This window comes from Hemicordylus capensis, chromosome 2 (assembly GCF_027244095.1).
Source record: "Hemicordylus capensis ecotype Gifberg chromosome 2, rHemCap1.1.pri, whole genome shotgun sequence".
Lineage (NCBI taxonomy): Eukaryota > Metazoa > Chordata > Lepidosauria > Squamata > Cordylidae > Hemicordylus > Hemicordylus capensis.
In genome coordinates, this window is record NC_069658.1 from 213,668,098 (window position 1) to 213,695,413 (window position 27,316).

At 51.1% G+C, this 27,316-nt stretch overlaps 1 protein-coding gene across 5 annotated transcripts in view; it reads left to right on the forward strand.

The window, feature by feature from the left end:
- ANO8 (anoctamin 8) overlaps positions 1–27,098 on the forward strand; it is a 43,183-nt gene extending 16,085 nt beyond the window's left edge. For 4 of the 5 annotated variants that reach the window (XM_053294037.1, XM_053294036.1, XM_053294038.1 and 1 more), the window contains 16 exons: positions 607–739; positions 1,745–1,883; positions 3,169–3,265; positions 3,546–3,662; positions 5,425–5,552; positions 10,123–10,284; positions 12,979–13,131; positions 13,883–14,009; positions 15,250–15,305; positions 16,376–16,450; positions 17,720–17,863; positions 19,603–20,364; positions 20,532–20,723; positions 22,620–22,751; positions 23,396–23,506; positions 24,611–27,098. In XM_053294037.1, the coding sequence (XP_053150012.1) occupies positions 607–739; positions 1,745–1,883; positions 3,169–3,265; positions 3,546–3,662; positions 5,425–5,552; positions 10,123–10,284; positions 12,979–13,131; positions 13,883–14,009; positions 15,250–15,305; positions 16,376–16,450; positions 17,720–17,863; positions 19,603–20,364; positions 20,532–20,723; positions 22,620–22,751; positions 23,396–23,506; positions 24,611–25,282 (3,200 nt within the window). In that variant the 3' untranslated portion in view covers positions 25,283–27,098. The remainder of the gene's footprint in view (positions 1–606; positions 740–1,744; positions 1,884–3,168; positions 3,266–3,545; positions 3,663–5,424; positions 5,553–10,122; positions 10,285–12,978; positions 13,132–13,882; positions 14,010–15,249; positions 15,306–16,375; positions 16,451–17,719; positions 17,864–19,602; positions 20,365–20,531; positions 20,724–22,619; positions 22,752–23,395; positions 23,507–24,610) is intronic. The other variant, XM_053294039.1, reaches the window with a different exon arrangement.
- The last annotated feature ends 218 nt before the right edge of the window (positions 27,099–27,316 follow it).

Sequence of the window (27,316 nt, forward strand, 5' to 3'; positions counted from 1 at the left end):
AACGCAGAACCTTCTGCACGCAAAGCAGGTGTTTCCCCCAGAGCAGCCCTATCCCCTAAGGCAGTGATTCTCAAACTTGGGTCCTCAGGTGTTATTGGACTTCAACTCCCATGATCCCCAACCAAAGGCCACTGAGGCTGGGGATTATGGGAGTTGAAGTCCAATAACACCTGAGGACCCAAGTTTGAGAATCACTGTCCTAAGGGAATCCCGCCTTGGGATTGTTTTAATGAAAGGCGGTATATAAATTTAACAATAAATAAAATACCTGACAGCGCTCGCATGTAGTCTCCCATTCAAATGCAAGCCAGGGCAGACCCTGCTTCGCAGAGGGGACAATTCAAGCTTGCTCGCTCAAGACCAGCAATCTCTTCCCGCACTCTGCGTGTGTGAGTCACTGTGGTTGCTGTCCTGGAAGAGGCCTTCTCTCTTGAGTGAGAAAGAAGACGCGGAGTACCTCTTCCTCGAAGATGGTGCCCTCCCAATCTTTTTCCAGTACTTGGTGGTGGTTGTGTGTTTTTGTAAAAGTTAACCGTGGCAGCATGGGAAAACGTGCCTCCTGTCTCTCACCACCTGACCCCCCCCTTCCAAATTCTTGTCCGCCAGACACAACCGACGACCACACGCTCCTCTGGCTGCTCAACCACATGCGGCTGGGTATCCCGGAGCTCATCATCCAGATCCGGCACCACAAACACACCCGTGTCTACGCTCTCTTCGTCACGGCTACCTACGAGAGGCAGGTCTCATCCGGAGGGCAGTGGGGAGTGTGGGAGGATGAGCCTTTAACTGCAGATCGGTGGGATACGCTTCAGAGGGGGAATGCAAAGATGCTGTGGACCAGGGATTCTCAACGTGGGGTCCCCAGATATTATTGGACTTCAACTCCCATGATCCCTAGCCCCAGTGGCTTTTGGTTGGGGATTATGGGAGTTGAAGTCCAATAACCTCTGGGGACCCAACGTTGAGAATCCCTGCTGGAGACTGAGTCAGACCCTTGGTCTGTCTAGCTCAGTATTGCCTACACTGGCTGGCAGCATCTCTCTTGGGTTTGCTGGAGATCTCTACTTGGATTGAAGCTGGGACCTTCCAAGTGCAAATCAGGGGTTGTGCAAATCAGGGGCTGTGCCATGGAGCTATTGATGCTCCCCATGTCCATAGGAAGCAGCATTCCCTCAAAGAGAGGTTGTTGACTACATCTTCCAGCATCCCCAGCTGCGATGGCCTTTGGCTGGGAATTATGGGAGTTGTAGTCAACAACCCCTGGGATTCCCTGTTTGAGAGAACACTGATAGGAAACTCTTTCTACTGAGTCAGACCATTAGTCTGCCAGGTTCAGTATTCTCTTCACTGACTGGCAGAAACTCTTCAAGGCAGGAACCCTCCGAGCAGGCCTTTCCGAACCTTGTTTGGAGATACCAGGGGTTGAGCCTGGGCCCTTCCACCTGGAAAACAAGTGCTGGAAAAGTGCTTGTTTTCCGCCTGGAAAACAAGGTGAACTACGACCCCTCAGAAGAAGCTGCCGTCTGCTGTGTCAGAGCCTTGGTCTAGCTGGCTCAGTATTGTCTGCACTAACTGGCAGCAGCTCTCCAGCATTTCAGGTAGGGGTGGATATTAGAAGGTCAGCACAAACCTATTTCGCCGGGTTCCCTCAAGCCAGAGATTCATGCAAGGCGGTGAGATAAGCTGAGGTTTTATTTCTGGTCTCCTTGGGACTTTCTCTCTTTCCTTCTTCTCTTGACAGCTTGCTCCGAGGAGCCGATGAAATTGGGCTGAGGAAACCCGTGAAGGCTGAGTTTGGGGGAGGCACACGGAGCTTCTCCTGTGAGGAGGATTATATCTATGAGAACATCGAGAACGAGCTATATTTTTTCACTTCTCAGGTGAGCTTCTGTGCAAGGTGTGAGGCCGTGCCTCCTCCCTTCCGACTGGTCCCCAGTCAAAGCACGCTTTGCAGCAAAAATCAATTTCCTAATGGGCTCTTCTGACGCAGGGCGTAAAAAGAGGCTTGCCGGATCCAACCGAGGCAGGCCCATCTGCTCCAGCATCCTGGAAGGTGGCCAACCGAACGCTTCCAAGAAGCGTGCAAGCAGTTCTCTGTCCCTCAGCACTTAATATGCTGAGCTAGGCTGCCTCTGAACATGGAGGCTCGCTTCTGGGGTAGGTTCGAGGTGCTGGTCTTGACTTTTGAAGCCCTACACGGCTTGGGGCCGGGGTACCTGTTGGTACCCCACCTTCGCCCATATGAATCTGCTAGGGCCCTCTGATCATCATCTCGGGCCCTGCTCATGGCCCCGCCACTAACAGAGATGTGGTTGACGGGGACTAGAGACAGACAGGGCCTTTTCGGTTGTGGCCTCTCGGCTTTGGAATGCCCTCCTCAAGGAGCTTCGCCATGCTCCCTCCCTCAGTGTTTTTTTAAAAAAAAACAATTACGTTTTTAAAATCTTTTTAGAGGGACTTAAAAATATTTTATCCACTGCTGATATCTGGCAGGTTTTTTTTTAATGCTTAGCTTTTATTAATAACTGTTCATTTCACATTTTTAATTTTTTTTTTAAATTGTCATTTTAATTGTGGTTTTAGCCTGGTCATTTAATCTTCTAATATATACAAAAATTGTTCTATATTGTGCCCATTTCATTAATGTTGTAAGCCACCTCGAGCAGCAGTGCACCGGAGGGGTGGAGTTTAAACATCAAGCACGGCATGTTTTGTGTCCCCTCCCCTTCCCTCTCGCAACTGATCTTCAGAGACACGTCTTCAACAGAACCAGCTGATATTCAGTGAAATACTGCTTCTGTCTGGGGTTTTTGTTTAGCTCTCAAAGCTAATAGTGGACCTCTTCTTCCTCCTCCTCCTCCCATGGATTTTCCTGTTCACCACATCTTGTGGTGATGAGTTCCAAGGTCTGCAGTGTGTTTCGGGACCGAGGAAGCGAATCTACCTGACGATTCCTCTCATCTGCTCAGCCTTCCTCTCAGATTAAGGGTGTTTGTTGTTGCCTACGGCTCGTTGGGACGTTGTGCTCTGTGCTAAGGGGGCTGATGTTTTTTAGGAGGCCAGATGGATCCAAGATCTGATCTCTTGATTCTGGCTGACGACCTCGAGTGCCAGAGGCTGGAGTCCCATGCTGTGCGCACTCCTCACCTCTCCTGTTTTTTTCAGGAACGTCAGAATGTCATCAGGTATTGGCTGGAGAACCTGCGTGCCCAGCAAGGGGAGATGCTGCACAATATAAACTTCCTGGAGGGGCAGCCAATCAGTGAGTGAAGCCAGGGGGTGGGAGGTTCCGATGGGTTTGCAAGGCACATGTTGAATGCCGTGTGTTCCCTCTAACCGGGATTTCCAGATGTTGTTGACTACAACTCCCAGAATCCCCAGCTGCAGTGGCTTTTGCTTGGGGGTGATGGGAGTTGTAGTTTGGGAAGTTAGAGGGAAACACTGGTTGAAGGGGGCCATTCTTGCACTCGTGCGGGAAGCAGCATTTTTGCCGAAATTCGGCACTTGTTCAGCAGCTTCTTTCTTCTCTCTTCTTCTGGCAGTCCCCGAGTTAGCAGCCCGCGGCATCCTCCAGCAGGTCTTCCCCATCCACGAGCAGCGGATCCTCAACCGGCTGATGAAATCTTGGGTACAAGCCATTTGCGAGCCACAGCCCTTGGGTACGCTGCCTCTCCCTCGCCGTCTTTCTTCTCCTAAGGCCCTCCAGCCTGAAAAACCGGCCCCCCTCAGGCCCAGATGTGCGGGGGGTGGGCTCTCTGCCCATGCTCAGAGGCGCTGTTGTCTTTGCATTGCTTCATGTGCTCCAGGCCTGGCCTGCATTTGCTCAGTTCGCATGTAGCACGTGGCCACAGGGCGGGCAGAGAATGGTCTAGTTAGCGCGCTCATGTTGCCCTCGGGGGGGAAGCCTGAGAAATTGCTGTGAATTGTTCCAGATAATTGAGAGAGGAAAGGGGTTTTTGGAGCAGGGAAACGGGCCGAGAGGGAGATTATTTCAAGCCTTTATGAACACTTAAATGAAATCTTTTCTGGCTCCGATGATGATGATGATTCTGGGTAATGGTTCTGTGAAAAATACTTACATAACCAAGATCTCCTCATTGCTGAATACTAAACAACTTTCCATCAGCAACCCTGCATAAGCAGCCCTGCATAAAGCCCGGGGGCCATATCTGGCCCACGGGGACATTTTTGATGGCCCAGGTAGCCAGCAACAGCAGGAGCCCCAAGGTTTGGCATTTGTGTAGGGCTGGAACAGTCGGGTGCCCACTGACTGCGCAAAGACAGGGCTTGTCTTCTGGCTACTATCTTTGGTTAAAATTGTGGGCCCCTGTGGGGAGGGGACCCACAACTTCTTCTTCTTCTTATTATTATTATTATTATTATTATTATTAATTAATAATGGCAGAAAAAGACCAAAATAATCCCAGTGGTCATTGGCGCCCTGGGTGCAGTTTCCAAAGACCTTGAAGAGCACCTCAACACCATCGGGGCCACAGAAATCACCATCAGCCAATTACAAAAAGCAGCTTTACTGGGAACAGCCTATATTCTGCGACGATATCTATAACAACTGACAATAAAATTCAGCCATCCCAGGTCCTTGGGAAGGACTCGATGTCTGGATAAAACAAACCAGCCAATAACACCTGTCTGACTGTGTAAACAAGAAATAATAATAATTAGTAATTGCTTTCATATTCCTCTTTATAATTTTAGTGCGGTAATCAATGCACTGAAAATTGACGTCACCCCACCCCCATATACGTCGTCATGGTTGTTTCTGGCCCACTGGGACGTTTGAGTTGTGCACCCCAAGATAATGGCTCCTTAGATCAGTGTGAGCCTTCCCTGCCAGAAGACGAAAAAGATGTCTCCCAGTTATTGTCCGGAATGTCACTCCAGACGTGCACGTTCCCGATGAGCAAATGAAAGAAAAGGAGGGAGGTGGCACCTTGGAGACGTTGGGAAGGGCTCCAAGTATCAAGGGCAGCAAGGGAGAAGGTGCCGAGTCATTTAAGGGAGCAGGAGATCTGTGGGGCCCGGGGAATGGGTTCCAGGCGTAAAGGGCAGCAAGGGAAAGAGACCAGAGTCATTTAAGGGAGCAGGAGATCTGTGGGGCCCGGGGAATGGGTTCCAGGCGTAAAGGGCAGCAAGGGAAAGAGACCAGAGTCATTTAAGGGAGCAGACGATCTGTGGGGCTCTTGGAAGGGTTCCAGGCATAAGGGAGGGAGGGAGGGCAGAGACATCGGAGGGAGCATGAAACTTTCATGTGGCTGAGACTGGCCATCGCCTGGCCCTGACCCAAAACAGGTTTACCCACAAGGCAGAAGACATCATGTGGCCCTTCTCCCCACTATCCGCTCTGCCCATTTGTCCTTCTGACGCTGCCTCTTTTTCCTCCCCCCCCCCCTTCCCCGGCAGATGACATCTGTGATTATTTTGGGGTGAAAATTGCCATGTATTTTGCGTGGCTGGGTTTCTACACGTCGGCCATGGTGTACCCCGCTGTCGTCGGCTCCCTTCTCTACACCTTTACGGAGAGCGACCAGGTGAGGCCGCGGCGTGCAGAGTGGCGGGGAGGCGAAAGCCTTGAACCTTGGCCACTGGGGGGAGCACGGGTGGAATCGCACATCCAGAGCCACGAGGGGAAGCCTTAAAAGCTGGCCGTGTGTCTGACTGTAACTCCACAGAGCATGGATCTGCACTATTTTAAAAGTGAGGGTCAACTTTGGCGGCGGAGGGGGGGGGGCGGACCCCTTTCAATACAAGAGCCATTTTCCACTGTACTGATCTCCACACAGTTCTCTGCTTTTCTCAGTGCTGGGGGTGCCCTTTAAGAGAGACAGAGCCCTATCATAAGAGTGTTGCTGTAATGCTTTTTGACGCGTCATAAAAATCAAACGGAAGTTCCCTGCCCCAGAGAGATTACAGTTGGACAGTGGGAGAGACAAGGGGGAATGAACTCAAGGGGTAACAAACCACAGAGAGGGGGTGGATAACAAGGGATGGATGGGTTAGGAACATAGGAAGCTGCCATATACTGAGTCAGACCATTGGTCTATCTAGCTCAGTATTGTCTTCACAGACTGGCAGCGGCTTCTCCAAGGTTGCAGGCAGGAATCTCTCTCAGCCCTGTCTTGGAGATGCTGCCAGGGAGGGGACTTGGAACCTTCTGCTCTTCCCAGAGTGTCCCCATCCCCTGAGGGGAATATCTGACAGTGCTCACACTTCTAGTCTCCCATTCATAAGCAACCAGGGCTGACCCTGCTTAGCTAAGGGGACAAGTCATGCTTGCTATCACAAGACCAGCTCTCCTCCTTCCACTGCAGTGTGCTCTGGGAAGTGGTTACAGGAATAGCGGGCAGCAAGGGAGAATGGATGGGGTCATGGAATTGAGAAGAATGTTATGTGGCAGAGCTGGGGGAGCAAATATCTCAAGCAAGAGTGATATAGGGCCAGGGGTCCCTGCGTCCTTGATTTCTGAGGTGGCGCAGTTTGGAAGCAGCTCTTCAGGAGAAGAGGTTCAGTCCAGGGGAGGCAGCAAACTTTTGTTTTATTTCCTAAAGAAAAAAGCAAGCAAGCACCCATGGGCTAGTCTTTTCTAAGTTTGTGATTTCTGGCTGGCAAGAGGTTTGTTTTTGACAGGGCAGTTTCAGTGTCAGTTGTGCCTATAGAGACGGTGGGTGGGGATTAGTTCCAGGGGATTCACACAGCCTGTGGGAGGGGCCACATTTCTGAGGTGGCTCAGTTTGGAAGCAGCTCTTGAGGAGGCAAGGCTCTGACCAGGGGAGCTTTGCTACCCAGAGTTTTGTGAACTGGAGTTTGCTAACAGATATCAAAGGAATTTTGCGTGGAGTTTTGCGGGGATGTGTGCGGGGAGGCACATATGCAGTCCCCCTTTATCACAAAGAAGACACCCAGCACGAGAAGAAGGTGAGTACTCCCCAACTTCTGTAATTTTCTTGGAAGACAGAGCTTAAAACCTTTAATTAGCTGACTGTCTGCCTGAGGGGTAGAGGTCCTGGGTGTGCACCCGGTGCAAAGAGCTCCTGGCTCTCAGGGAACATGTTAGTTCCCTCGAAGCCAAGGTGGTTGACCTGGAGAAGCTCAGGGAGGTGTGTGGATGAGGCCCTCAGGGATGTGTCAGAGGCATGACACTCCCAGGCTGACAGCTCCTCTGCTGTCATGGAGAATGAAGGTCTCGGGGAAGGAGGACATCAGAAGAGAGGAATGCTCCCTTAAAAGAGACCCCATCCTTGGGTGATGCGCCTATATCCTCTCATGCAGAGAATACTGCTCCGGGGGTTAGGGGCCTCCTAGTAGTGGGTGATTCGATCGTTAGGGGTATAGAGAGATGGGTTTGTGATCTGTGTGTAAACCGCATGGTGACCTGCCTGCCTGGTATGAAGGTTACAGATGTCACATATCATCTAGGTAGTCTGTTTGTTAGGCAGTGCTAGGGAGGAATCGGCTGTCGTGGTGCACATGGGCACCAATGATATTGGGAAATGCAGTCGGGAGGTCCTGCTGGAAGCCCAGTTTAGGCTGCTAGGTAACCTATTGAAGTCCAGGACCCCCAGGGGTTGCGTTCTCTGAAGTGCTACCTGTTCCATGCACAGGGACAGCAAGACAGGCGGGGCTGAGGGGTCTCAACGTGTGGTGCCGGGAGGAGGGGTTTAGATTTGTTAGGCACTGGGATGCATTTTGGGGCGAGCGAAGCCTGTACGAAAGGGACTAGCTGCACTTGAACCAAGATGGAAGCAGACTGCTGGCGCTTAGAACAAAAAAGGTTGCAGAGCAGCTTTTAAAAGGACACCCAGGAGACTGCTGATGAGAATTGGGCGGTATTTGGTTCGGCAAGCAAAATCCTCTAAGGTGTGAGGGTGCAAACGTTTCGGATAAACCAGAAGGGGATAGAATAGAGCCAGGAGTAGAGCAGATGAAAACCCAGGACAGCTGGTGAAAAAGGTCAAATGACAGTAAGGGAGTTCGCACACCCCAACGCCAGGTAAGAGACTCAGCATATAGGTGTTTATATACCAATTCCAGAAGCCCCCGAACCAAGATGGGCGAGCTGGAGCGCATGGTTGCTAAAGAAAAGATAGATATAATGGGCAGAACGGAAACCTGATGGAAAGGTGAGTACAGGTGGGACACGGTTATTCCTGGATACAAACTCTACAGAAAGGACAGGGAGGGGCGGATTGGGGGTGAAGCAGCACTGTATGTTGAAGAAGGGATAGAATCCAACAGGCTAGAAAATCGAGGAGGACCAGAGTCCTCTACAGAATCATTATGGGTGACAATACAAGGACTGAAAGGAAATGTGTTACAAGGGACATGCTATCTATCCCTCTCTGGATCAAAATGCTGAGAGTGACCTGGAGTTGGAGAAGCAAATCAGAGAGGCGTCAAAGAGAGACAGAGCTGTAATAGTGGGTGACTTCATTTACCCACACATAGACTGGGCAGATTCATTTGTGGCTATTGACAGAGAGGCCAAATTTCTAGACGTGCTAAATGACTGTGCCTTAGAACAAATGGTCATGGAACCAACCAGAGAGAAGGTGACCTTGGACTTAATCCTGAGTGGTGCCCAGGACCTGGTGCGAGATGTCAGAGTTGTAGAACCATTGGTGACCATAGTATGATCCAATTCAGCTTCTATGCGAGTGGAGAATTGCCAAGGAAGTTCAACACAGATGCGTTGGACTTCAGAAGAGGAAACTTCTCAAAAATTAGTGGATTGGTAAAAAGGAAGCTCAATGGAAAGTCAGGAGGGTCCAGTTACTCCAGAAAGCATGGAACTTGTTTAAAACCATAAGAATAGAAGCTCTAGAAGTAGAGTCAGGGAAGCTATAAAAGGGAAGAAGACTTTTTTCAGAAAATGGAAGGCCCAAAGGAAGGCCCTGAGTCATTTTTGGAAGGGCGGTATAGAAATCGAATTGATGATGATGATAAATTCTGGCAAAAGAAATGCAAGTAGACAATAAGGGATGCAAAAAGAGAGTTTGAGGAGCAGATAGCTAGAAGTGTCAAGGGGAATAATAAAAAATTCTTTAAATATACCAGAAACAGAAAACCTGTCAGGGAAGTGGTTGGACCCTTAGATGATTAGAGCATGAACGAGGTTGTTAAGGAGGATAAGGAGATTGCAGAGAAGCTGAATGAGTTCATTGCATCTGTCTTCACGGCAGAGGATACTGAGCATATACCTGCTCCGGAACTGAGCTTTTCAAGCTTGGAGGCTGAAGAACTGGGCCAATTTGAGCTGATGAGAGAGGATGTTCTAAACTGTTTTGAACTGGCTGGAAAAAAATAAAAGTTAACAGATCACCAAGGCCAGATGGCATCCACCAAAGAGTTCTGAAGGAACTCAAATGTGAAATTGCTGATCTCCTAGCAAAAATATGTACCAGGGGACTAGAAGGTAGTTAAGGTAACTCAGATTTTCAAAAAGTGATCCAGGGGGTTCCGGGAAACTACAGACCAGTTATCTGAACTTCTGTGTTGGGTAAATTGATGGAAAGCATACTTAAGGACAAAATTGTTAAACATATAGAAGAACGGACCTTGCTGAAGGAGAACCAGCATGGCTTCTGCAAGAGCAAATCTTGCCTCCTTAACCTTTTGGAGTTCTTTGAGTGTCAACAGGCACGTGGAGAAAGGTGATCCAGTTGACATAGCATACTTGGACTTCCAAAAAGCTTTTTGACAAACTTTCCCACCAAAGGCCCTTGAGTAAATTTGACAGTCATGGGCTTAGAGGAGAGGTTCATGTGTGGCTTTGAAAGGGAATTAGACAAATTCATTAGACAAATGTTCAGGTCTATCAGTGGCTACTAGTCTGGTGGCTATAAGCCACCAACAGCCTCAGAGGCAGGATTCTTTTAAATACTGGTTGCAGGGGAGCAACAGCAGGAGATGGGGCAGACCCTCACTCTCTGCCTGGGGGCTTCTCAAGAGGCATCTGGTGGGCCACTGTGTGAAACAGGATGCTGGACTAGATGGGCTTTGGGCCGGATCCAGCAGAGCTGTTCTTGCGTCCTTCACAAGCGGGGTCCCTGCATCCTTCCCGTAGCTGACTCTCCATTAACTGCTCCTCTGCTCTCCCACCAGACGAGCCGGGATGTGTGCTGTGTGATCTTTGCCATCTTCAACGTGATCTGGGCCACGCTGTTCTTAGAAGAGTGGAAACGCCGGGGTGCCGAGTTTGCCTACAAGTGGGGGACTTTGGACACCCCTGCAGAGTCCATCGAGGAACCACGGCCTCAGTTCCGGGTTAGTGGCATTGGATCTGGCTCTTCATGTTTGGTGGTGGGGTGTATTTGGGGCTCAAACCCTGATGGTCAAACTAGGAGGTCAGCCACTGGCCTCCTGTATGCCGAATCCGGCTTTGTGAAGTGCTGCTTCTTGGCCCAACAGTCACCCATGTCAGTTTCTGTCCCAGAAATGAACATTTGAAGCTGCTTCATACTGAGTCTGACCTTGGTCTCTCCAAATCAGGACTGTCTACTCTGGCTAGCAGCATTTCTCCGGGGGTCTTGGGTAGAGACAGATCTTTTCTGGCTCTGCTGCCTGAGATCTTGTTAACTGGAGACTGAACCAGGGGCCTTCTTCATGCAAAGCAGGGACTCTGCCACTGTGTTGTGTCTTCCCTCTACACAAACAAACACACAGCCATACCCCTCTTCAGGAGAGACAGACGCATGAAAAATGGAAATATGGGGTTGGGAGGTTGCCTAGTAGCCATGAGAGCTATATAGAACCTCCCTGTGCAGGAGTAGTCTACCTCTGCAAGATAAGCAGCAGAGGACTGTCTCATCTCTTTCGTGCCCTGATTGCAGGCTTCCCAGAGGCACCTGACTGACTTGGAAGTGGAACCAATTCGGCCAGGGCCATACGGTCCTTATGCTTTTAAGCCACAGTGCAGATTCAGGACCTTGTAAAGCCGCCTTAGCTGTGGAGGGATCCATGCTTGGTAGAAATACCTGTAGACTACAGGGGTTTTTAGTAGACCATGGAAGACAGGCTGCTCTTGGGTCCATCTCTACCATGTGAACTGAGTTCAGTTTCAGACCGGTTTAACTGTCCCGGCTCCCTACCCAGAAACGGTTGCTTGGTGAAAAGATTGGGGGGGGGGGTTGTGTGATTTGCTTCTGACCATTTTGTCCCCTTTGTTGAACTATGATTGCTAGAGGTGGCTAACTGGATTCAAACTGGCTTTCAGCAGGGAGCTGCACAATTGGTAAAAACCCAGGTCCATCACTATTTTTAAGCTCCGGTTCAGATGCCAGATTTTAAAGGGCAGTTCGGCAGCCAGTTCAGACGCCGGCTGCATCCATTTCATGCAGACTGTTGGCCCCCTTAGGCTCCCACGTTATTCTCTTAACAAGGAAGACAGGGCTAGCAGTTTAGCTCCAGCGGGAGGTGGGGGTATTTCTTATTTCTTTAAACTATGTTTGGATTCTGTAAAGGTTCCCACCAGACTTTTTATTTATTTATGTATTTGTTGTATTTGTATACCTCCCCAGACTTGCATCTCTGGGCGGTTTTTACCACAATTCTAGTTAAAAACGCTTGGGTGAATAAATGCATCCCTTTTAAGAAGCTGTCAGAGATGGGGAGGCTCTGATTTCAGCAGGGAGCGCATTCCAGAGTCTCAGGGTGGCAACGGAGAAGGCCCGTCTCCGAGTAGCCACCAGACGAGCCGGTGGCAACTGCAGACAGACCTCTCCAGATGATTTCAGTGGGCGGTGCAGTTCATAGCAAAGAAGACGTTCTCTTAAATGGTCCCTCTGGTCATGCAGTTGACGAGAGGGTCTGGCTGTGGAACCAGAAGCCGCATTGGGTGTTCCAGGTCCATTCCAAAAATACTTAGGTTCCGTTCCGGTTCAGTGGGGAAAAAGGAAGTTTCTGGAGTGGTTTTTGGATGTGGCGTTGGGTTCAGGTCAGGAATGTGCATGAACAGGTTTGGTGCTCCTTTTCTGGAGCGCCAAACCTGTTCGAACTGTTGGAAGTGAAGGACTCTGCACTGGCTCATGCCTCAGTGACGGAGGGGGACAGATTAGTGAGTCAGGGGCTAGAGGGGTCAAGACATTGGTCAGTCCTTCTCTACTGCTCTGACACTATCCCTTTGATATGTAGATTGCTACTCTCAGGGACCTCCTGCCTACCTGCCTCTTCCTCTTCCCTTTTTCTTCTCCTTTGCCACACACACGCACCCTCCTCTCTCCCTGCACCATGTGTGCAGAGATGCAGAAACCATCCCTCTGCATCCAGCTAGATAGATAGATTAGAGATCCTATCTCTCCACTGTCCTATCTAGAATGGAGTTCTCCAATAAAGACTCCTTATATTGATTTGAAACAATGAACTGGCTCCAAGTTTCTTTTGCTCTCAGCACACACACATGCCTGTGCAGACTCCGCTGTGTTGTGCCTCTGTGCACTCTGCTGTAATAGAAGGGTATCTCTTGCCAGAGAGAATTCCCAACACGAATGCCGGCGTTGGAGCCAGCTCAACAGGCGGCGAGAGGGGTGCCCCTGTTCGCTCCCTTCCCACCGCTTTCCCCCTGCCGGCGCTCGATTTTGAAAGAGACACGTGGGGCTGCAATACGTTCCTTTCTGCAGCCCCGATCATGGCATGCCGACACTGATCAGGCCTGCAGGAAGGCAGGCTGCAGCCCTGCCCATCCCTTTCAAAATCGAATGCTGCCAAACAGGTAATGGGGCACCTTACCTGTTTTTTAAAGGCACCCCCCACGCCGTTCTGTTCATGCACATCCCTGTTCAGGTGTACTTTCACTCCTTGGTTTTCAGCCTGCGGTGTAGACGCACCTCTTCGCCTGCTGCTGCGAGATCTGCAACCTTGATTTGCCCAGGGCAGTGGTCCCCAAACTACAAAGCCCATCATCCACTGGCACAACTTGGCAGGTCTCCGGCGTGACACCTTGCCGTTTTCCTCCTCTTCCAGGGTGTGAAGCGCATTAGCCCGGTGACCAACGCTGAAGAGCTCTACTACCCACCATGGAAGCGGGTGCTTTTCCAGGGTCTGGTCAGCCTCCCCATCTGCCTCTTCTGCCTCTCCTTCGTCTTCCTCGCCATGTTGGGCTGCTTCGAGCTACAGGTGAGGAGGAGGCTGCCCGTCATCCTGGGCTCGTGGGAGAGGGAAACGGTCTCAAGTAGCTGGGGACAAAAACGGGGGAGATTTTCCCCTCCTTAGCTTGCGGAACTTGCTGCTACAAGATACAGTGCTAGCTGCCTACTGAGATGGCTTTTTAGATTCAGGGAGGAGTGCTCAACCCCTGCTAAATGCTACATAGAACCTCCATGTATAGAAATAGCATACCTTGAAGCCCCACCTGTTGCGGGACAAACATTAGCAAAGAGTTGTTTGTTTGTTACACTTATATCCTGCTCTTCCTCCAAGGAGCCCAGAGCGGTGTACATGGTTATGTTTCTCCTCACAACAACCCTGCAAGGTAGGTTAGGCTGAGAGAGTGACTGGCCCAGAGTCACCCAGTGAGTTGGATGGCTGAATAGAGATTTGAACTCGGGTCTCCCACAGTCTTAGTCCAACACTCTACGTACTGTACCACACTGGCTTTATGCTTTGTGAACACTAGCAAGAAAGAGGTTTGTTTATTTTTTTATTGTGAAATTTATATCCCTCCTTTCATTAAAACAATCCCAAGGCGGTTTATTACTGATTGATGCATATTGCACTTTTTAAAAAGGGTTCGGTTCACAGCGGAACTGCAACCCCCTGGCGTTCTGTGCAGCAGTTTCGCGGGGCAGCAGGCCCGAATGTCTCTCTGGGCGTTGCAGGGCACTCGACACCTTACTCTGCCTCTCCCTGTCTCCTCCCCGCAACACAGGAATTTGTGTTGAGCATCAAGGAGTTGCCGCGCATCGTGCGTTTCCTCCCCAAGATTCTCTTGGCCGTCATTGTCACTGCCTGCGATGAGGTCTACAAGAAGATCGCCAATTGGCTCAACGACATGGGTGAATATTGGCACATACGCCATGTGGTTTGGGAGTTTGGGTCAGGTTTTTGTCACCGCGAGCATAAAACCCGGCACACAGGACTCGGTTTCTGAATGCAAAACAGATTTTCGCCCGCGCGAAATATTTTATTATTATTATTATTTATTCAATTTCTATACCGCCCTTCCAAAAATGGCTCAGGGCGGTTCACGCGGAGAAATATTAAATAAGTAAGATGGCTCCCTGTCCCCAAAGGGCTCACAATCTAAAAAGAAACATAAGATAGACACCAGCAACAGTCACTGGAGGGGTGCTGTGCTGGGGGTGGATAGGGCCAGTTACTCTCCCCCTGCTAAATAAAGAGAATCAGCATGTTAAAAAGGTGCCTCTTTGCCAAGTTAGCAGGGTTTCTCAAGCTTTAGTCCCCAGATGTTGTTGGACTACAACTCCCAACATCCTCAGCTTCCGGCCATTGTGGCTAGGGATGATGGGAATTGTAGTCTAACATCTGGGGACCCAAGTCTGAGAACGCATCACTTATGAGTTATCTCATTCTATCAGCCATGCTGGCTAAATAAAAACCTCCGGGTACGTCCCTTTTTAATCTCGCGTGCAGGTCCGTCAGAGGAATTTTACATTTCTCATCTTCTCTCCGGCGAAAATGTACATGTAACCTCAAGTATTGTTAAATTTTGTGCCATTGCACATAAAGTTCGTCAAGACATTGTAAAGGCTTCCCCTCTTCCAGCAGATAGTGATAGTTAAGTAAACAGTTGCTTACGTTATACGGGTTATATAAGTTTATTTCCTATTTGATTGCTAGTTTCAGATTGGTACAGATGGTGTTGGGTTTCATTGTGCTGTACTGGTCAATGACCATAATAAAGATCTGGCTCTGATTCTGAACTTCCATGTACAGAGACAGTCTACCCCTGAATACCAGTTCTTGAGGGGAAAGCGTTGAGGGAGGGCTGATGCCTTCATATCCTGGGTGTGAGCGTCCTGGAGGCTGTCTGCTCCTGGAAACAGATGGACCCCCCCATTCACTTGGTCTGACCCAGTAAAGCTCCCCCTATGTTCCAATGGAGGCTGGGTCTACCAGTGTGATAGCTAAATGGCTCCTCCGTGCACAGGAGCAGTCTACCACTGAATACAAATTTCTGGGACCAAACAATGGTGGGGAGGGTAAATATTGCACCACCAGAACGGAGTGCTCTACCCATGTGCTTCCTTTGACCCCCTCTCTTCCCCCTTGCAGAAAATTACCGCTTGCAGAGTGCCTATGAAAAACACCTCATCATTAAAACAGTCTTGGTAAGTTACATAGGAAGCTGCCTTCTACTGAGTCAGACCCTTGGTCCATCTAGCTCAGGATTGTCTACTCAGATTGGCAGCAGCTTCTCCAAGGTTGCAGGCAGGAGTCCTGTCTTGGAGATGCTCAGTCCTGTCTTGGAGATGCTGCCAGGGAGGGAACCTGGGACCTTCTGCATACAAGCATGCAGGTGCTCTTCCCAGAGTGGCCCCATCACCTAAGGGGAATATCTCACTGTGCTCACACATGTAGTCTCCCATTCAATTGCAAACCAGGGTGGACCCTGCTTAGCAAAGGAGACAGTTGGGCCTCTTTCTGCCTCTATCCCATGGAGCAGTGGCAAAAAGCTTCAGGAGCTGTTCCTTTGTGCAATGGAATATTCCAGAATGCATTGGAGATGGCATGAGGGTGGGTCACGGCATGGATGCTGGCCACTTCTTCTGTATGCCTTGATCCAAGCTAGGAGGCAGGGCTGCTGCCCAAGCCAACCCTTGTAAGCACCCTTGCCCACAGCCTTTCTGTGCCTCGTGTTGATTTCATTGTGCCAGTCTAGGGACAAAATCCAAAGACTCCAGCTCAAACTCCTACACTCCCCTCTCACCCCGACAGCCCATTGTTATCTTACGGAACTCAAGGCCACAAGATGGCTTTTTAAAAGACCTGACAGATGCATGGAGGATAGGCTCTCAGCCACGTTTACTAAATAGAACCTCAGTGTGTGGAGGCAGTCTACCTCTGAATACCAGTTTCTGAATGACAAAGAACTGGCTAGCCACTTTTAGACTACCATATTGGGATTAATTCAAAATCTGAATCGCAGAATTCTGGAGTTGGGTGGGGACCTCAAAGGTCTTCTAGTCTGACCCCCAGCTCAGTTCAGGAATTGGCTGCAGCATCCTTGATAGGCCCGCCTTTGGTAAGGTCCCACAAGCGTCCTCCTATGCCCGTATCCTAGCTAAATGGAACCTCCCAGTTTCCGAGGCAGTCTGTCGTTGAACAGCTGATTCTGGGGACCTGGCGCATGTGGGTTTCCCCTCATTGGAGCTCATTTTCCCTTCTTGCTTCCCAACAGTTTCAGTTTGTCAATTCGTACCTAAGTCTTTTCTACATCGGGTTCTACCTCAAGGACATGGAGCGCCTCAAGGAGGTATGAAGCTTGCAAGCGGAAGAGGTAACGGTAGTCCAAGATAAAGGGAGCATGTCAGGGTGCGGTTTGAATCGGGCGGGGGGGGAGAGTCCCGAGTGCGAAAGTCTCCAGCTCCTTATCCTTCTGATTGGCCCAAGCTCTGTCCACCAGGGGGCCCAAGATGTTGAATTTGCCCCAAGGCAACGTTTGCTTCCACAGGGGGCTCTTCAGCGCTGTTGGATCCTTGCTTTTCCACGACTGGCTAGCAGCGGAATTAAAGTATAGCGCTGGCTAACCCAGCCCTGCCCGCCCTTGTGGCCAGAATTCTTCCATTCTCTTAGCAGCAACTCTTTGTTCAGCAAAGACCCCTAGCGATGTGAGTTAGGAACTTCCCCTGCTGTTCCCTGCAGCGGCTTTAATTTGCTGGCTTCCTCTAATATTTCCCCCTTTTCTTTCTCTTATTGCAAACGGTTGCTATTTTTGCTATAAAGGGAAAAAACAATACGAAGGAACTTGTTGTTAAGGGGAAAGGGGCTGACGAATGAAGGCATGCACACACACACAGGCATAGGGAGCTTGCCAGCAGCTGGGGGAGAAGATCCTGCCAGCAGCCCCACTTTGAGCATGCCCAAACCACACACCCCTGCATCAACATCAGGCACAGGGCATGTGGCCAGTAGTGGGGCGGGGTCCACTCAACCCTACGCTGTAGTTTCCCCAGCCAGCGGTGCATTGAAGCTCTGGCAGGGAGCGCCTTTCTCTGCCCCCACCCCCCCCCCCACACACACACACTCCTGCTGTGCTGTACTTGATGCAATCAAAACAGAAAGTTGAGAACAGGCAGCTTTTCGGTTGCCTGAAAAGTCTCCACTACCACGCTTTGCCCGCACTGGATAGGCTGGTAGTGCAATTACCATTGGGGGCGGAGACAGTGAATAGGGTCCCCAAAGGACTGTAAGCGGATCATGCCCAAGTCACCAGCGCGCAAGACCAGCGGTTGGCTACCGCGCCGTCTGGATTCTCTGCAAAAGCGGAGTCAGCGAAGGAGAGCAATTCCTTGGAAAGGGGCTTGTGCGGACGCAGGCAGCCGTGACAGGGGCAGGCCACGGAAGCCAAAGTCCGCCTCTCTAGAAGGTGCCTCCTCCAGCCGTGAGAACAGTCCTTTGGGACTCTGCTGCCACCCTGGTTTCCTTTTTCTCATTTGAGTTGGTTTGAATTTTGGTGTGTTTTTTTTTCCTGTCTGTGTGTGTGTCTCTCTCTCCGTCTGTCCGTCCGTCCCACCTTCCACAGCTCCTGCTCATCTTCTCTCTCTTCCAAAGCCTCGTGCGTCAGCTTAAAGACGCCATCCTTCCCTCCGTCATCCTCCAACTCCACCTCTGCCTCATCTTCTTTAAGGGCCTGATGAGCTTTTGCTGGCAGCTGGGAGTCACCAAAGTAGGAGCTGACGGGGCAAGCCAATGGTTCGGGGGGCGGGGGGGCGTTGCAGAAGTGCGGGGCAGGGAGGGGGAGATAAATTGGCCGTTGGGTATCCAAAGTCAAGTCAAGTGGGGCAAAAGCAAAGCTGGCCTTCAGACATCGGGCAGATTCACCCCCCCTTCTCCATCTTACATGCCTTTTCTCATTGTTGCTCTTCGCCACTCTGGTAGCTGCCATAACTTATTTTAATTCATTGTTCTGTTTAATTTGGTGTGTTTATTTATCTCCATATCCCACTTTCCTTCCATTACGGAACTCGAGGCGGTTCTCATGGGAACTGATTGGGGGTCCCTGGGAACTCATGAGATTCCCAGCCAGCCTCCCATCCCGGCACTGATCAGGACGTGAGCTTCGGCATTGTGGTGGCGCCATGCCCTCTCGGCACATCGCACTGGTCTCTTGCGTGCACATGGTGCTCCCGTCTGGGCCTCTCCATTGTCCCCATGAATTGCAAGCCCCTTGGGGCAGGGGCTGGTCCAGTTCTGCTCCTTACTGTAACATGAGCAAAACTGGACAGGCCCCTGCCCCAAAGGGCTTGCAATCCATGGGGACAATGGAGAGGCACAGATAGGATGGGACGAAAAGTGGGAGGGTCGTCTTTGGCAAGAGGGGTTGGGGCTGCCTTGGTCAGGGCGAAGCCAAATGCTAGTATTTTAGGAGAACCAGGATTTGTTCCAGAATAACAGCAAAATAGCCTATTTGTTGTTGTAAGGGAATCCCCAAAATGGAGCCGTTCTCCGCAGGTAAACGTGGAAAGCGTCGTGCCGGGGCTTCTCCCCGCCTGGGTCTTGCGGGGACGACCCTATCGGGTGGGGGAAGAAGTAGACGGCAGCACGCCCACCTGGAGGCGTTCACGCTGGCCATCAGACAGCATCACTTCACAGGAGTGGCTCTGGCGAGATCTCGGGGCGAGAGCTTGCAAAACTTGCCCCATCTGTCAGGAGGAGGGCTCAGCATGGAAGGGGCCCTTGGATTCTGACTGAGCCTTGAAGGTAGCAACACGAGGGTGTCGCTGGTGAATGGAGCCCTGAACCGCTTTGGAAGGGCGGTATAAAAATTAAATTAATTAATTAATGAAAATTTATTAATTTATGAAAATGTTAAATTAAATTTATTAATTTATTAATAAATTAAATTAAATTATTAAATTAAATTTATTAATTTATTAATAAATTAAATTATTAAATTAAATTTATTAATTTATTAATAAATTAAATTATTAAATTAAATTTATTAATTATTATTAAGTAAATTAAATTTATTAATTTATGAAAAATGAGTGAAAATAACTGTCAGGCTCTCCGTATTATTATTAATAGATAAATAATACGGAGAGCCTGGCAGTTATTTTCACTCACCCTTGCAGGCCTGCTCAACTTTGCCCCCCCCCAGCTGTTTCCAGACTACAACTCCCATAATCCCCAGCCACAGTGGCCAATAGCCAGGGATGATGGGAGTTGTAGGCCAACATCTGCAGGAGGGCCAAAGTTAAGCAGGCCTGGCCTAGAGGCTTCCTTTCTAAATGAAACTGACACCATCCGGGAGAGGCCCACCCTGACCCCAGCCCCTGTGTGGCTACGTTTAGGGGCACCTCCAGCTTGTGGGGTGTTGCTCTTGCCAGCAGGAAAAAGGCTAGGCTTTGGCAGACGTTCACGGTGATATTTGGTTCCGCACCTTCCCCCCCCCCCCCCCCGCAGATGCTGGCCACTCTCCTCATCACGCGCCAGTTCTTGCAAAACGTCAAGGAGGTCTCGCAGCCCCACCTCTACAGCAAGTTCAAGCGCGGCGACCTCAGCATGCAGAACTTCCGGGAGGTCGCGCACACCCTCCTCCGGCTCCTGACCCAGAAATACACGCTGGGCAAACCTTCAGGTGGCAACCCTCGGCCCCGGCAAGGCAACCCGCTGGCGGGTCATGGACCAGAGCCGCCGGAGGCCGCAGCGGAGGGGGGTGCGCCCAAAGGGGAGAAGAAATGTCTCAACGGCGGGTGCGGGGTCCCCGAGGAAGAAGACGAGAATAAGGAGTCGGACTCGGAAGACGAGAGCATTCTCGACTGCGGCCTGAAGCTGAAGAAGGTGAGTTTTATCGAGAAGGCCGACCGCAAGGCGGGGGACGTGGGCGGCCTAGAGGAGGTGAGCTTCTTGGAAGAGGGGAGCCCCACCATGGTGGAGAAGGGGATGGATCCAGCTTCTGTTTTTGAGCTGTGCGAGGACGACGACGACGAGAGCGACGGGGCCTCGGGGAGCCCCCTCAAGTGTCCGCCCGAGGCCAAGGAGCCGGCGGTCGTCATGCGGGCGCGGCGACCGCGGGTGGCCAAGAACCCCTCAGAGGGCCAGGAAGAGGAAGACGAGGAGGAGTATCGCAGGCCTACGCGGACCTCCTGGATTGACCCGCCGGAGGAGAACTACACCACGCGGCTCGCCCAGGCCGAGGTGGAAAGCTGCATGAAGAAATACGAGGTGAGGGGCAGGGTGAGCATGGCACGCCGCCATGAGGGAGGTTGAGGGTGCCAGTTTCCTCCTCTTCATTGCAACCCATAATGCTCTCTCCCTGTTTGCTGTGGCGGAGTAAGTTTTGGCCGTGTTAGTCTCGGATCCGAGCAGTGACCTTTGCCCTCTCGATCCAGGACACTTTTCAGGATTACCAAGAAATGTTTATCCAGTTTGGCTACGTGGTCCTCTTCTCGTCCGCCTTCCCGCTGGCTGCTGTGTGTGCCCTGATCAACAACATCATTGAGATCCGGAGTGATGCCTTCAAGCTCTGTACGGGGTTGCAGCGCCCCTTCGGACAGCGGGTGGAAAGCATCGGGCAGTGGCAGGTCAGCCTCTGGGCCCAGCTTTCAGGGTTGGTTTAGCTTATGATGCTAGCAGAAAGAAGGGTGTGCGTGGGGCGATTAGCATTACAGAAGAAGTTAAAAGGCACTCTGCTGGATCAGAGGAAAGTTCTGTCTGCCCCAGCTTCTTGTTTCCAACACTGGCTGGCTGGCTCTGGGAAGCCCCCAAACAGGTCACAAAGATGGTGACCTTCCCCTGTTCACTGTCCCCAGCATCAGCTATTCAGAGGTAGGCTGCCTCGGAACATGGAAGTTCTATTTAGTTATCGCAGCTAAGAGCCCGTGATAGATCCGTCCTCCTCCTCCTCCTCCAGTAAACTTGTTGAATCCCCTTTTAAAGCTACCTGAGCTAGTAGCTCTCACCACATCTCGTGGCAGTGAGTTCTGTGAGTTAATTAGGTGTTTGGTGCAGAAGTTTTTTTCTTTTCTTTTGTGTGTCCTGAATCTCCTGCCTTTCGGTTTTACAGAGTGATCACCTCCAATTCTAGTTCTGTGGGGAGGGAGAGGGAAATGTCTCTCCTTCCAGCGTTTCGACGGCATGCTCAGTTTCTAGTCCTCTCCTTCTAAACTAGAAAGCTCTGGCCACTTTAGCTTTTCCCCATAAGGAAGGTGCTCCAGCCCTGAGATGATCTGGGCGACATTTCATGGCACCATTTCCAGATATCCTTTTTTGGGATGGCAAAACTTAAGCTACTGTGCACAGGATTCCCAATGTGACTGCACCATCGACTGTCTATAAAGGCGGCGTTGTTATCCCGGCAGTCTGCTGAGAATCGCAGCTCATGGCGGCTCTTTGTTCAATACCGGGAGTGGAGGCTGAGATTGGCTCTGGCCTTTCCCTTTTCTCTCTCCTTTGATCATTGGGGAGGGGGGCGGCTCAGGGGCACCCCACCCCTCTTGCAGCATCATGAGGACTAGAAGCAAGCTCTTCCTGAGACACAAATGCAGAGGGGAATCTCTCCTGCAGTTGAGGGTAGCTCCAGAGGAGGGGCAATGGGGCAAGCGCCCCCCCTAGACCAGTAGTTAGCCCCCCAACCTTTTCTGTTTCAGAAATACCCTGGATACTTAAGAGACCGTCTTCTTCGTTACGAACCCCACCGCCCATTGAGATGATTAGGAGAGGTCCATCTGCAGTTGCCACCAGCTCATCTGGTGGCTACACAGGGACGGGCCTTCTCCGTGGCTGCCCCAAGGCTTTGGAATGCGCTCCCTAGTGAAATAAGAGCCTCCCCATCTCTGACAGCTTTTAAAAAGTCTTTAAAGACGCACCCGTTCACCCAGGCTTTTCATTAATATTGTTTTGATGCGTTTTAATGTTGCAACCTGGTTTTGGGGTGTTCTTTTTTTTTAATTGTTCTGATGGTTTAATTGCTGTCTTGTGATGTTTTAATTGTTAATTATTGTTGTTTACACTGTGTTATACTTTCTGTTTTAATCGTTAACTGATTTTAATGGTTTGGTTTTAATGTAAACTGCCCTGAGCCTTTTTGGAAGGGCAGTATAGAAATTGAACAAGTAAATAAATAAAATAGATTTATTTATTATTATTTAGTTAGATTGACATGTCGCCCTACTCCCATCGGACTCAGGGCGGCTTACAAGCAATAACATACACAGCCACAAAATTCTATAAAATACATCTTACATAATGTCATAACCCCAACCCCACACAGGACTCATTCCACATGACATATAATGTGGGGCACAGCGTGCCCACCCATAAATGTCCTTTGGCCCTTGGCTTTTGCCCCCCATTTCCCCCCCTGGTGCCACCAGGAAACCTCTTCAGTCCCCACCAGGTGTATTGCTTTGGAGAGAGCGGCTCCGTTTTCTGTTTCCTTCCTTCATTCTTTCTTTCCCTCCCTCCTTCCCCCTCTGCAGAAGGTCATGGAGGCCATGGGGGTCCTGGCCATCGTGGTGAACTGCTACCTGATTGGACAGTGCGGGCAGCTGCAACGCCTCTTCCCCTGGCTCAGCCCTGAGGGGGCCATCATCTCCGTGGTCGTGCTGGAGGTAACGGCCTTATCAGAGAGACCCCACCTCAACTCTCTCCTCTTCCCCGGGCCCCTGCCGTTAAGCCTGGGCATTCTGGACCGAGCGTGTGTGACCATTAGGGCTGTGTCGTTCCATCCATGTTTCCTAAGGCTGCAATCCGATGGGCACGTACCTAAGGTCCACCAAAATACAGAGGAGCCTTCCTTCTGTAGGATTGCTCTGTTCAGTCAGTGAGTCACCAGAGTTTCAGGAAGGAACGACCGAGTCAGACCCTTGGTCCTCCTAGCTCAGGATGGTCTGCACGGGCTGGCAGCATCTCTTCAGCAACCGGAGGGGAGTCTTCTCCAGCCGTTCCTGAAGATGTCAGAGACTGAACCTGGGATCTTCTGCACTGCAAAGCAGAGGCTCTGCCCACTGCTTTGCATGCAGGTGGTAGCTGCCTGCTGAGTCCAGCTCTTGGTCCATCTAGCTGGGTATTGTCAACTCTGACTGGCAGCCGCTCTCCAGGGTTCCAGACACAGAAAGATCTTTCGGCAGCTCTGGCGGACCAAAAGAGACTGCGGGGGGGGGGGGGATGTTGAGGGGGGGTGTCTTGTAGTTGCACCCACTTGCTAGCAATCAACTTCCTCAACCTCACTCATCTCCCCTCCCGCCTCTGACAGCATTTTGCACTGCTGCTGAAATACGTCATCCAAGTGGCAATCCCCGACATCCCGGCTTGGGTGGCCGAGGAGATGGCGAAACTGGAGTACCAGCGGCGAGAAGCCTTCAAGGTAGGTCTGTGAGCGCCGTCGTCTTCCTCGGGAGCCCCTCTTCCCGCCCTCCAGGTCAAACGACACCGGCAGGCCGAGCATGCTGCCTGGGTGAACACCGTCCCACTGCAGCTTCCCTGAACCCAGGAACTGCTTTTCCTTTCACAAGCTTCCTTCACCTGATTGCCAAGAAACTTTGGACCGATGCAAGGGAATATTTTTCCACATGGCGCATAGTTAGCCTGTGGAATTCTCTGCCACAAGAGGTGGCGATGGCCACTAGCCTGGGTGGCTTTAAAGAAGAGCTTAGATAAATTCATGGAGGACAGGCCTAGCCATGGCTAGTGGTCTGAGAGCTATAGGCTGCCTCCTGCCCAAGAGGCAAGATGCCTCCGAATCCCAGATGCAGGGGAGCAGCAGCAGCAGAGAGAGAGAGAGAATGCCCTCACCTCTTGCCTGTGGGCTTCCCAGAGGTGGGCCACTGTGTGAAACAGGATGCTGGACCTGATATTTATTTGTTTTATTTATTTTATTTATTTCACATATTTTTATACTGCCCAAAACTTAGGTCTCTGGGCAGTTTACGACAAGATAAAAACAACATTTAAAACCTTAGTTAAAAACAAAAAAACCAGGAAATTTAAAACACAACCATTTACAAAATTTAAAACAATATTATAAAACAACATTAAAAACAATGAAAACAGGATCAGTTAAAAGCCTGGGTGAACAGATGCATCTTTAAAGACTTTTTAAAAATTGTCAGAGATGGGGGAGGCTCTTATTTCAATTGGGAGCGCATTCCAAAGCCTAGGAATAGGCTTTGGGCCTGATCCAGCAGGCCTATGCTCATGTTCTTATCTTCCTTTCCGCTTTCATCTCGGGGCGGGTGGGTCTCTCTCTCTCTCTCTCTCTCTCTCCCTCTCCCCCCCCCCGCAAACCTTAGATGCTGGGACCCCTTGCTGCCCTGCTGAAAACCACCTAGGGGTTCCTCAGAGGGCCCTGATAAACCTCCTGCCCCCACCCATGTCATAAAGAGAGTGGGGAGCCGCTGCCCCTGGACCAGCCGGCCCCCCCACCCACGGCCCCCTTGCGTGACGCCTGCCTGCCATTTTCCCCCTCCAGAAACACGAGCGGCAGGCCCAGCAGCACTTCCAGCAGCAGCAGCGCCGCAAGCGAGAGGAGGAGGAGCGCCAGCGCCACGCCGAGTACCACGCCCGGAAGGAGCGGGAGAGCGGCCGGGAGGAAGGCAAGGCCGACACCGGCGGGCAGGACCTGGGCCACGAGAAGAGCCAGCCCAAAGGGAAAGGGGCCGGGGGGCTGGGCCACGGCTCTGAGAAGCCCAAGCGGCCCAGCTCCCTCCTGGCCACCAACAACGTCATGAAACTCAAGCAGATCATCCCGCTGCAGGGCAAGTTCTTGTCCGGGGGAGCCGGGGCAGGCGGGACCGGGACGGCCCGTTCCCCGCAGTCCCCGACAGGCACGGATAACAAACTCCCCGGCTTCCTCAGCTTCAAGTTCCTTAAGTCGCCAGAGACCAAGCGGGAGGCCAGCACCGAGAAGCTGCAGTCCCCCACGAAGCCTTTCAACCCGAGCAAACTGTTCAACTTCAGCAAGTCGGAGGGGGGCAACGGAGCGCCGCCCCCGCAGCCCCTGCGGCCCGGCCCCTTGGCGGATGCCGCCGAGAAGCCTCCCACTAGCAGAGCGCACCTCAACGGGCTGGTGGACGAGGAGGGGGGCGAGGAAGCCGAGATCCGAACGGTGGTGGAGGAGGAGGGCGCAAGCCACAAACTCTAACCCCTGGTGGTGGGTGAGGGGTGGGGTGGGGTTGGAGTGGCAAGAGGGCAAAGGAGATGTCGGTTGGTTCTTCAAGCAGAACGGGGCACCTGCCCACTTCAGAGTCTTGGGGTTGGTGCGAGTGAGGTACCCGTGGGTTCCAGAATCCGTGGCCCTCAGGGTGGTTTTGTGGCAGAGTCTTGCAGGCTTCTGACCGGGAAAGAGAAGTTCAAGATTGCCTGCCTGCCTGCCAACCAACCAACCAACCAAACAAACAAAAAGGTAGATTCCAGATTGAGAGGTCTAGAACAGGGATTCTCAACGTGGGGTCCCCCGCTGTTATTGGACTTCAACTCCCATAATCCCCTGCCCCAGTGGCCTTTGGTTGGGGATTATGGGAGTTGAAGTCCAATAACATCTGGGGACCCAACGTTGAGAATCCCTGGTCTAGAAAATAGACTCCAAGAATGAAGGAGGGTTGGCATGGAGGTTGCAACTTCAGCTTGGAAACCAGTCAAGGTCGATTCCCGGCTGCCGTTCCACCCATGGGGCGTTTGCAGAGGTCTGGTTGTGGGGCAGGCTGGCATTGGCTACTAGTGCTGGGTCAAGTGGCATGCTGCTTTCTCCCGGGGGGGTCCCTGGCACATGCTGCCCCTCGGGTGTCTTTTCTCAGAGCTGGGCCTCTGGGCTTGGTCCGAAGGGCTCTTTCTCCGTGTGTCTTTGGAAGCAGAAGCTCTTCCAAGTGATCTCTGTGGGGAATGTGTCTCAAGGCCTCTACCAAAGCCTCCACCGGGGCTCGTTAGGGGGAATCAATGGGGCATGAGCTAAGTCAAAGGAGTTTGTAGGTACATCTGTGGGAAGAAAGAGGAAGAGAAGTCTGTGGAGTGACAAGGTCTAGGTGTCTGCAGCTGTTACAAAGATCTGTGCTTGACCGGCTCCGCACCTTCTCTCTCTCTGTCTTGGACCCCAGCACCCCAACAGAATTGGGAGGCAAAAAGCATGGTAGCTCAGATTTGCTTCCTCATATTTAAATTAATATTCTAATCAAAAGGCAGACAACTGCAGCCAACCCTTGTGGCCAATTATGGATACTGTTGAGTTTGGGGCATTTATTAAAAATAGAGATATGATTAAATTTAACAAAATAATTGTTCAACTATTGCCTTAAAACCGTCAAAGAGACTTGTTCAAGTGGGGAGGAAGGATCTCCCTCAAAAGTCACACTGCAAAAAGAATGAGAAAGGGTTGGTGGTCTAAAAGTTGTCTTCAGATTCTGAAACTGGCAGCTCTGGGGGGGTTCAGATTTATGGATGTCATGGTTTCTGCTCTTGTCTGCATTTGTGCTTCTGAGCTAGCCCCCAGAGAGCACCAGGCAGCTAAGACTGAAATGAACCAAACATTCATAACTTCCAAACCTCAGAGTTTTCTGCTCTGAGTCTGGAATGTGCAGACCCGGCCTCTCCTTGAGGAACGGCGCTTGTCCTCATGGAGAATTTGTTTGCTTTTCCTCAAGCATTTCTCCTTGGTGAGCCATCCCCAGTTTTGCTTTGAGCAAAATGTGGGTGGTGATGCTTCTGCTTTGGGAGTGGCACTCTTCTGTCATGGGGCCTTCCCTAGAGGGTCCAGACTCTGGAACCAGAGATAAAAATGCCCCATGAGTCGTTCTGCCAGTGAAATTGCTCTGGCAAACTGTCCGAGGTCCCCCCTTCTGCTTGGAGAACAGCCCCGTGGGGCAGCATGCTGTTGGGATTTCCAGCGGGTGTTGTGGAGAAGAGAGACATGCTTCTGAGCCAATGTGCATGCATGGTTAACATTTGCACTAAACCTGAAACCAAGATTTTCTGTTGCCCTTCCTGATGGCTTGAGGATGTGGCGGTCGCTGCTTCGGTGCAGCAAAAGCACACCCAGTTGGGGAAGGGCAGACCTGAAGGTTCTGGACACAAAGACTTACTCCATGATTTTACTGTTGTTGTCGTCGTCTAAATTTCCACTGGCAGGGACACGAACACATCCCAAGAGGAGGATACGGGCCTCTGTGTCTAGGACATTAAAATG